Source organism: Wolffia australiana, chromosome 16, assembly GCF_029677425.1.
Source record: "Wolffia australiana isolate 7733 chromosome 16, ASM2967742v1".
In the NCBI taxonomy this organism is placed as follows: Eukaryota; Viridiplantae; Streptophyta; class Magnoliopsida; order Alismatales; family Araceae; genus Wolffia; species Wolffia australiana.
This window is the reverse complement of record NC_135850.1, coordinates 3594602-3605128: the sequence shown is the minus strand read 5'-3', so window position 1 is coordinate 3605128 and position 10527 is coordinate 3594602. Positions and strand designations below refer to the sequence as shown.

The 10527-nt window shown below is 40.8% G+C and overlaps 1 protein-coding gene, 2 non-coding genes and 1 pseudogene across 6 annotated transcripts; 1 reads left to right on the top strand and 3 right to left on the bottom strand.

Moving 5' to 3' along the window:
• Positions 1–423: 423 nt before the first annotated feature.
• On the bottom strand, positions 424–2612 carry LOC144713964 (peroxygenase-like; annotated as a pseudogene). Its single transcript, XR_013584199.1, has 7 exons — positions 2553–2612; positions 1764–1965; positions 1517–1666; positions 1335–1420; positions 1134–1228; positions 938–1063; positions 424–663 (listed from the first exon to the last, which is right to left on the bottom strand). The product of XR_013584199.1 is annotated as a peroxygenase-like (transcript).
• Positions 1955–2027, top strand: TRNAE-CUC (transfer RNA glutamic acid (anticodon CUC)). The gene has a single exon. It is a non-coding gene; the product is annotated as a tRNA-Glu (tRNA).
• A 2702-nt stretch (positions 2613–5314) lies between the features above and the next one.
• On the bottom strand, positions 5315–9134 carry LOC144713823 (zinc finger protein VAR3, chloroplastic-like). Of its 3 annotated transcripts, XM_078588531.1 has the most exons (7): positions 8589–9134; positions 7945–8062; positions 6663–6949; positions 6465–6596; positions 5951–6049; positions 5504–5876; positions 5315–5369 (listed from the first exon to the last, which is right to left on the bottom strand). In XM_078588531.1, exons 1-6 carry the CDS (start codon positions 8984–8986, stop codon positions 5513–5515), a joined length of 1398 nt encoding a protein of 465 aa, XP_078444657.1. In that variant the 5' UTR covers positions 8987–9134; the 3' UTR covers positions 5315–5369; positions 5504–5512. The 3 variants fall into 3 exon arrangements, with proteins under 3 accessions (XP_078444657.1, XP_078444656.1, XP_078444658.1); XM_078588530.1 differs by having other exon boundaries at positions 5315–5876; XM_078588532.1 differs by lacking the exon at positions 5315–5369 and having other exon boundaries at positions 5710–5880.
• LOC144714059 (U5 spliceosomal RNA) lies at positions 9034–9143 on the bottom strand. Its single transcript, XR_013584222.1, has one exon. It is a non-coding gene; the product is annotated as a U5 spliceosomal RNA (small nuclear RNA).
• Between the last annotated feature and the right edge of the window lie 1384 nt (positions 9144–10527).

Here is a 10527-nt window from a genome sequence, read left to right as displayed (position 1 = left end):
CTTGGAAAACGACGAATGATGGCAAAAGTTCGACAAGCAGATTAATCTGCAAATAGTTACTATCATTCAAAAAAACTAACGGACCGGAGTTTGGAGACGTGAGCGAACCGCGAACTGGTGAGAGGTCTGTGGTTTAGTTCCATTTCCCTTCCCCAGGTCAGAAAGAATGGCGTATTGAGCTCTGTCTCGTTCTATTTGCCATCCGTCTACGAACCCTAATCCTTGGATAAACGGTTCTTCTTGGGTTAGATTCAGCACCCTAAGTGTCATGTCCCTCACCCGATTCAAAAAGATAGATAGATAAATAGATAGATAGATAGGTAGATAGGTAGATAGATAGATAGGTAGATAGATAGGTAGGTAGATAGATAGATAGATAGATAGATAGATAGATAGATAGATAGATAGAGAGAGAGAGAGAGAGAGAACAAGAGACAAGATTCATGTCGATAACACGCGATACATGTTATTGGAGAAGATGATAGATTCGTAAAGAAGCAAAGGAATTTAAATTATTCTCTCTTGGAGAGGGAAGCCCTGGATTTCTCCAGCTGCTCAAAAAGGCTGCCGTCGTAGGCTCCGCGGATAGTATCCCGGTGCAGAAACCCTTGCTCGTCTTTTCCCAGACTATAAATAAACCGCCATTCCATGTAGCCCAAAACCCTGAAAATTAGTAAAAGAAAATCTTGACCCGTTTCTTTTTTGCTTTTCCAAATATCATATATTTTCCTTAAATATCGTCAGATGTTTTCTTTCTTCTTCCTACGTCGTCAGAGTATTGTCTTTTAGCTTATCTCTTATTTGTCATTTTCTCAGGAAAAAATCCGTAAGCCTCGTTTCTTATCTCTCGAACCTATCAAGATATCGTTTCCGAATCTTTCAAATCATAAAAACAAGAATGGTAAAAAGAATCCCATGAGACGCGGAAAGCGCTGACCATCAACAGAAGTCGCCGAGGTTGCGGTTTGCCTTGATCATTGTCTGGAGCTCGCTCTCCGACAAGGCGTCTGGGATCGTCTTACTGTATTTACTGAATATCGCTTCGAATTTTGAAGGCTCAAATCTAGAAAATAATACAAAAAACTTATCACCACCGTCTTTTGAAACCATAATCATATCTCGCAAGAACTAACCTTCCTTCCGTGTCGTATGTTTCGGAATCACTTCCGTGCTTGCCCCGGTGGATGTTATCGATGTATATCGGCAAGAGAGGGGAAGGCACCCATCCCTAAACCCAAGACACATTTCACGGAGAGAGTCTAGGATTAATAAAACCATGTCGATCGCCTGAAAATTAACATCAAAGTTGAAGAAAATTAAAGGCGAGAACTCACCTGCTGAGTGGGGTAACTTAGACCCAAATGGATGAACAGGCTAAATATGATGGAGGGAAAGACGCTGGAACCGATCGCCCGAAAACCTGAGCAACCCTTACAAATCATTCGAATTTCTTCCAATAAATCTTGTTTAGAATTATTCGACGGAAACTTAAACAGAGATGCAGAAAGAATTGTACCTTGGTAGGTCTCCCATGGGTAGATGATACCGTCCTTGTTGCGATCAAAGAAAGAAGCGTGCTGTTGAAGAACAGACAAGCCTTGAGTGTCACGGCCGTCAGTTCCAGTTGGGTGAAACTTGTCTACAGCAGATTGTGCCCGCGCTAAATCTGGAGATGAGAGAGAAACTCGTTGAGGGTATCAAGTACAAAGAAAAGAAGAAGATGATTCTTTATGAGAGAGAGAGAGAGATATGACGAAACGTACATGGGTTCTGCAGCTCGTTCTGAAGGTTTTCGTTGAGCTTTCGCTCCTTGGTGATGGGCGCCTGGGGGGCCTGCGTATCCATGGATTTTTCAACTGACTGAGACGCCATGGTAGAATTGGAGAGACGAAGGCAGAGGAAAAAGATTTTTAAATTAAATAAATAATTTTTAAATGTCACACAACAACAACAATCCGTTGTAGTCTAGTTGGTTAGGATACTCGGCTCTCACCCGAGAGACCCGGGTTCAAGTCCCGGCAACGGAATTTTAATTTTTACTTATTTAATATTTTACTTTACAAGCTGAAAAATCCCGGCAACGGAAATTTTATCTCTTTAAATTTTATTTTACTAGCTGAACTCCTTTGTAAATTAAGTATCCATCGATAAACGAAAAGAAAAAATTCTACCAATTTTGTTTAAAACTTTTAACCACTTACACGATTTTATCATGGCTCCGTACGAGCATTCTAGAAACTCCAGCCGACATAAGTCAAGAAAAGTTCGACTTGTATTTCTTTTCTTTAACTTTCTAAATCATTTCCGCCGTTCTCCATGTGTATACGTATGGAGACAATTTGAATTTTTTAAAAAATAGACTCCCCCTAGGGTACAAATATTCAATAAATTCCCACCCTTCTCCCCAGTAATCCGACCAAAGTCTATTTGGAATTTCTCTTTTCTTCAAACTTTATATCCTAATTTTTTCCAACTATAATACTCCATTTGAATTTTGTTATGGTCTATATGTGGTAACATGTGAACACAATTTCTTCGTCCACTATTGTCACCGTCGGCACCGCCGCCACCGTTGACACCGTCGGATCCGTCGTCACTGTCATCACCGTCATTACCGTCATCATCGTCATCACCGTCATTACCGTCGTCACTGTCGCCTATCCCTTGGACACTCTGTTGGTAGTGCACTCAACCGTCACCATCACCGCCGTCATCCCCTTCGTCACCGCTGTCACAATTGTCACTGTCACCCTCTTCTTGCATCATTATGCCTCTATAGAGAGAGGAAAACTAAGTGAGGGGTTTTTAATTGATCTTAAATCCCATTGTCATTAAGTTATACTTTCATGTAAGTATAGAGTTAAGTGTAATGTCCTTGGATTCAATCCTAATCTAGATATAATTCTCACCAGATTTAATCCAATTCTAGATATAATCCTGAGCACTTTAATAAATTGTATAGATATAATTTGACCATTATACTTAACTGTATCCTATATTTTATCATATCGTCTACCTACTTTAGTATATATGAGACCTGAATAGTTCATATTTGTAAACTTACTCTGTCTCAGCCTCCGTGATAAGAATCCAGTTTGATGTGCATGATGTGGAGAGAATAAGACGTCAAACGGCCAGAGGAGAGAAAACTATTGAAATCCATTCAAGTAATTGGTCAAAAGAACAACAGAAAAACTGAATGCAAGATAATGGGATATCTCTCAAAGGGTGAGCCGGTTTATTCTGGCGGGGGATTCGTAGAACAATGGCAAGCCAATAAGAGAAAGGTAGGTAACCGTCCATTTAGAATGAAGTTTCAGACCGGCAAGGCATTGTAGGGAGAAGAGAGTATAGATGACGGTGGAGATGATAGAGTAGAGAATTAATAATGAAAGAGGGAAACTCTTCTTGCCTTCTCGTTTTCTTGTTTAGGGGTAAGATAAGAAGTTGAAGTTATCAACGATTAATAGTAACTTTCTCCACAGAATGAGTATTGCTGATGTGAATGTATGGGTGGGTTTGGGATGGCCCTGATGGGTCCAGATTGGGTTTCATTCTAGAACAACAGAGTGCAACCCCTTTAGCCCATTTTATTTTTTTAAGAGCCAAATAATTAAAATTATATAAAAATTTTGAATATAAATGACTGTGAGTAACAAATTTTTAAACGTTAACTTAGCTATTTCTGAACTATTAATAGTTTTATTTTATGGGGATTGGATCATCTTTAAATTACTATTTTATTGAGTAAATACATTTAGGAGAAAAATATTAACTTACTTAAAATATGGAAACAAGGAAGCTTATGATTATTAGTTAGAGAATACATCTATAAGAAATTATATCAATTTATGGAAATATATGATTTATAATTGAAATTGTAAAAAATTATTTCAAGGGATGAAAATTGACTGCTTTAAATTACGGTGTAAATGTCATATATTCGTAATTAGTCTTATAAAATGATAAATACTTTAGAATAAATTAAATAATTATACATATTATCCGAATTAATAAAATAAGTATAATCTCAATAGATGTATGAAAATATCTATACCTAGTTTTTTTGAAAGATACTATATTGATAAAATGGTACATTCTTTTATTAATTAATGAGCTCTTCCAACGTCCACACATTTATAATGTGTTTTATTGAGTTTATTGAGACTAGTATATTTATTTATATTGTAAAAAAATTAGATATTAAATATATGCCTTGATAAATCAACTATTTGACTTGTTTGTGTAAAGGGACTAGCTCACCACTGATCATCAACCACACCAGCTCTTTGCCCCTATTATTATCATCATCTAACTCAACCATGTCACTCCAAATTGAGAAACATCCGAGCAAGTCTCTCCTTGAGAGGCCCTCATTCTTCTCTCTTTCTTCTTGGATTCTCTCCCTTCTCAGCGGAGCAGGATGGTGGACTAGAAAGAAGAATTATTAAAAATAAGGTTTCAAAGTAAAATTTATAAAGTTCTTGAAATAAAACTTGAATTGGGCATGTTGGCATGGGCAATTTGTCATTTAGTCAGTTTTAGGAGAAATTTAGGCTCCTGGATTATATTGTAAGGTTTTTAAAGGATATTTGTAATGTTTTTTAAATAAAAATTGAACTGGCCATGCTGATATCAGTAATTTGTCATTTATTCAGCTTTAGGTTCTTGACTCATTCTATAAGGTTTGAAAATGATATTTTTAAGGTTTTTGAAATAAAAATTGGATTAGCCATCTTGACCTCAGCATTTTATCATTTTGTCGTGTGGGATTAAGACAAATTCTTCAGCACGAATATAACCACCAGATAAAACAGAGTACAATAGTCATTGGTGGAATAAAAATTTAAAAGGACATCATCAGATGGACCCTTTTAAAAAAATTGAATTGTTTACCGATGGTCAAGATGAATATCAGATGCTCAGACAAAATCCTCAATGATACAAGCTTCATTTTGATCGCACCGGCTAAAGAAACCTTTTAAATCTCAATGAGGAATAAATGAAGAAGGAAAATTTTCACGATTCCATAGAGTTTAATTTTGTAGTTTTAAGGGCAGGCGTTACAGTCTTAAATATTTGTGAAGATGCATTTTGAAATGTAGAACAATGGAACATGCATTTTGACATACATCCAATTAGTTATGAGAAAGAGCAGAAGTCAATGGAACATGCATTTTGACATACACCCAATTAATTTATAATCACAATCATCTAGTTTGATAGACATGGGATCAAGCATCACAAATTTAGGCTCTAGATATTGGAACCAATGCTGCAACAAACAAGTCATGTACCTCAATCCTTTGAAACGTAGAACAAATATTTTTCTCTTATGATATTCATCAATAAATTTACTTTCAAGCTTCCTGAAAATCCAGCAAAAATAACCCAATAAAAGATCTCAGACAAAATAAAAATAGAAATTTTCCAGCATTTTTTTTTCTTTCCACTGCTTGAAGTGATTGTTATGACCACGAAGAAACGACGAATCCCGTCTCACCTCCAGTTTCTACCTCCGGTAAGCCTGAGCAGTATCTTTAGCCGGAGGCCCAAACCATCCGGCCATGTCGTCCTCGTCGGAAGACCCATCAAGCCCAGAAAAGATAGAACCCATTGACGAAGCAGACGAACTCTTCTCCTCTTGCAGTAATTCCTCGCCTTGTTCCTGTGCCGCGACTGACTGAGATGGCAGAACATCCTGCACAAAAGATATCCTTGACGTGCTGCGGCGACCATAACTGGCCAGAGCTGATGGCTCTCCTGAAACGGCTACTTCGGTAGCGACACCCGTCGCCGCCGCAGCCGCCGCCTTCGGGCGCTTCCAGCTGCACTTTAAGCAGTACTCATTCTTCCGAAAGTTGACGTAGTTGCACCTGTCTTGCACCCCCAGTATAAATTCTAAAGGCCCCTAAAGCAATCAGCTTTTGTCGTTAAGTAGTCGACTTACGAGGCACATTCCCACTCCCCTGGGTTGAGCTGCCTGCCTGTGGGTTTCTCCTCGCACTGCAGACATCTCGTGTTCTTGGCGAAGTTCAAGAAATTGCACCTAAAATTTCACAGATAATGATTTTTTGTGATGATAAAGGACGATGATGAGTCGTCCTTGTTCTTGCGTACCAAAGGCGAGGACAGAATGGCCAGTGCCTTTGTCATCTTAGCCATATACAAATGATGAGGATGGCTTAGCATCATCCTAGTCATCTGAAAGAGAAAAATTTGAGGATAGAGAGAGGACAATGATGAGCCTTCATCGCCTTCCATTAAAAACTCACTGACATGGACGACTTCACGCTCATCTTTGCCATCTTGACAAAAACGAGCCATCATCATTCTCATCAGTGGTTTTTTTTTTTTGAAAAGTGATTTAAGGTGGTCACCTGACAAAGCGGTAACCACATCATTCTCATCAGTGGTGACGGCAAAACCTAATCCAAACAGACAGGAAGATGAAGGAAACCCACTTGAGGCATATCCAGTCCCCCTTCTTGAGGGGAAGGTGCTCAAACTCTTCCTTGAACCTCCTTATTTTCGCCTCTGACACCACGTCGCACCGCAGGCACTTGACATTCTTTGCGAAATTCAGGAACCCACATCTGCAGAGTCGTAAAGAATGAAAACCATGAAAGGTGAATTACCCGCAAAGTTTTAAATTTACTGACTTGGGGCAAGTCCAGTCTCCCTGCTTCATAAGGACATTGGGTTCTGCTCTGGTTTCAGGAGAGCTCGTCCCCTTCATGCCCAGCTCCACCATTCCTCGAAGCATCCTTCTTGCAGAGTCTTCAACGGGTTTCTTCAGGAATGGCTGATCCACTGGATTCTCAGTCTCCAAGTCAAGTCCAAGAGTCAACAAGATGCGCATCACATCGACAGTCCTCCCTTTCTCTTCATCGCGAGCACCAAGATATGCTCTCTCACAGCTTCCCCGGAGGCGACAGGAGCTGCATACCTGTGATTGAATTGAGGAATGATTAATTGCAAGTAATGTTTGATAAGTCCTTGACAGGGGACAAGTCTGGCTGAGGCTTGTCCCAAATGGCGTTGGGACCTGGCAGACAGGAAGTGGGACATGTCTCCAGTGGATGGGACACCAGGTAACCCAAAGGAGACCCAAAGGCGTCACGTTCTGTCTAGGATACTGGACAGGTATTCATCCCATTCCAAAGTAAGGACTCAACATTGTACACGAGAAAAACGAATAAGGTCACATCAGTGTCATCAGCTATCATTAACATTGGAGATGACAACATGTCACAGGCAGTCAGCGACATCCGACAAAGTCAACCAATATTTTTGCAAAAATTTAGTTGGATTCAAGTGCTGGCCAACTAGACATGGTGGTTCTGTTCATTTGAAACGAACAAAAAATTCGCACAAAAGAACCGCACAGGCCCTTGTTCTTTGTTCTGTTCTTTTTTTCAAAAATGAACAAAATTCGCACATTAGCACAAATTCGCACAAAACTGGAACAAAATTTGCACAAAGCGAACAAAAGAACCGCACACGGATCTGTGCGATGTTCTGTCCGAATTCGTTTTTGTTCTGTTCAGAAACCAAACAGAACGAACAATTCACACAAATTCACACAAAAAGAACAGAACGACCGCATCTATGGCCAACTGCTAAAAACAGTAGCTGATAGCAAGAGGACTATTTTTAAGCAAGATGTTGTACTCCCCTACTGCACCTGCCGCTGGCCTATTTATGGCCGAAGTGGTTATTGCTTCTGAGATTTGAACTGGCCACCATGGCCACCAGTCAGATACAATGTTCGATTCAAGCGCTTGCCCACTGGGCTAAAAGTTATAGCTTTTAGGGTTTAGGGTTTAGGGACACACTGCGCATGGACCCTGCGGCCAGAACAGAACGGGATGCAGAGAGCTCCCCATCTGCAAACACTAGTTGCTAGAGAGAGAGAGAGAGAGGGAGAGAATCGGATGTTACCTTCCCTTCATTTATACCCACATAAGCTCTCAACCGCTTGGCAGAGTTGGTGACCTTGCGGTCTGAGCTGGGGCAGCCGGCACCAGCGAGCAGGTGGATATCTTCCCTCGAAAGATACCTACCAATTGATTAGAACTGCAAAGTCATCATACTCATCCAAGAACCCGTCAATCGTCATCGTCAGCAGCTTGAGCGACTGCGGCGATTTCATTATCGTCATCATCATCCTACCAGACTCATGAACAAGGTTAACAAAGAGGTGATGAAGAATCTAAATCAAAATCAGGATCGTCACCGTAAGATGATGACAATTTCGTCATAGGCATCATCATCATGGAGAGGATCAATGACGGAGACGATGACGATTCGTCCGCTTCAACAGTAAACACCAACGTCACGTCAACGAAGACAGAACGTTTTCAAACTGACGACCAGGCGACGTTGAAGTAGAAGCAGTAATCGTCAACGGCACTCGTCATCGTCGCATCCGACGATGAACACTAAACCCTAAAAACGGAAGGAAAAAAAAACATGAAAAGCAATCATCGTCATCGATCGGAGGTCGGAAAAACAGGAATCATTTCGCGGATCAAAGCAAGCGGAGATTCAGAGAAATACAAGATTTTCGGGGGAAATGCGCAGACCTGATGAGCTCCGATCGGTCTCTGGCGTAGTCGAGGCACGCCGTCCGGACGCGATTGGAGCGCTTGGAAGAGGCGGGATGGTCGGATCGGTCGAGATAGCCGTTCCGCGAGAGCGCCTCCACCAAGTCCGTCCATTCCGGCCATCGATGGGGCTGCCCTTCCTCCTCTCTGTCGCTCTCCTCGAGCCGCCTCTCGCGCTTCTTCTCCAACCCACCCTCGCCGGCGCCGCGCGAGGGTTCGAACGGCGAGCGGCCTTCGAGCTCCCGGCAGATGTACGCCAGGCGGGGATTGAGAGAGTCGTCCGCTGATGGGATCGAGAAGCTTCTTCCTCTTCCTCTGGAACACTGCAATAGGGAAGAGTACAAACGGTATTTCGACATCGTAAAGAATACTATCATAGTTCCTGACCAAGTTTAGTGATATATTTGTTGGGAATTCCTTCTCTTGCGAGTGGACTCCCTATAAAATTTGGTGTATGACGCTTGATGTGGCGCACACACGGTATTCTTTAGTAAAAGGCGAAAGAATAGTTCGCTCTGTGCTCACCACGCGACTGCATGCTTCGAGTTGTATTACGAGTCTGGTTTTATAGCTCGACGAAAATGCTAATCTTGCGATTTCCAATATGGGATTAAACAGGCTTCTGATATGCTTGTGCCGGAGATGCCTGGGAGAAACTGATCTGCCGACGATAATTTTTTTCATTTTTTAAGTTGAATCGCTTTCGTCGAAGTCGGGCAGTATGTGTAAGAAAATTTAGTATGATTTCCAATTATAACTGTTGGATAACAAAATAGAGTAAATATTCTTTCAGGTTGTGTTTACAGTCCTAATATTTGTAATTTAAATATCAGATGGAATGAAAACCAAAAATGGGTGCATTGTTGAAGTCCAGTTAAAAAAAAAGTGTGTTTTATTTGTAAAACTGTTAGCACATCACATTTTCGTTTGCTCCTTTCAAATAAATGATTTTTTGTCAATCCATTATGCAAGTACTATTTTTGGATTACGTGCTCTGTTCTCTATATTGTTAACCAATAATGCAGCCAAACTGCAAAAGTTTGAAAATGCTAGCCATCTGGAAAGGGATCTTCGTTCAGTATATGTGTATTTTTGTAACTTTATTTTTCCTGTTTATTGAATACTAATAATTTTTAAATTTTACTGTTTAAATTTACAAAAAGCAAGTTTATTTGTAAGTCCGTAAATCAAGGTAATTGCAGCAAAATTATTGGTCTTAGTTATATCATAAGATTAAAGACACACACTCAAGATTTGTGTTTTTTATTTATTTATTATGTAAACAATAAGTGATGGAGGACCATCGAGGAGCTCCTATTCAAGCTCGATATCAACCGCGACATGACGCCCGAGCTGACGCGAAGAACCCTACCTTCAAGTACAGACTACTGATTTCTTTATGTGTAAGGACTTCCAAAGGGGGCCACCTGTTTAGGCCTATGTTTTTATTCTGATGTGATTTTCTTTAATTGGTCCATCAGGGGAAGGTCTCTCACATGGACCTTTCCCCTAATGGCCCATTAAGGCATCCACCTATATAAAGAGGGGAATCCCTTAATGGAGAACAGATTAGCAATTGACAACAACAATCGTGTTTCTTTGTTCTTTTCTCTTTTCTATCAGGTGGGGTTCTCACCTAGATCTGTCGAAAGAGCAGTTACAGGCGAGGAGGAAGTCATTGTTTGTGAAGAATCGTCGCCATACGTCTAGAGGACTACCTCTATGAAGAAAATTGTGTTGTTTTGTTATCGTGGGTTGACGCTAGAGGTCTACCGCGGATAACTCTCAGGTTGACGCTAATGGTGCATGTCGACGTTTGATTTCTACGGTTCTGAATCACGATCCAGGTGGTCGACTACCCGCTCAGATCTCCAACTCTCTCTGCGATTGGCACGGCCGTGGAGTTGGCCTTTCATCT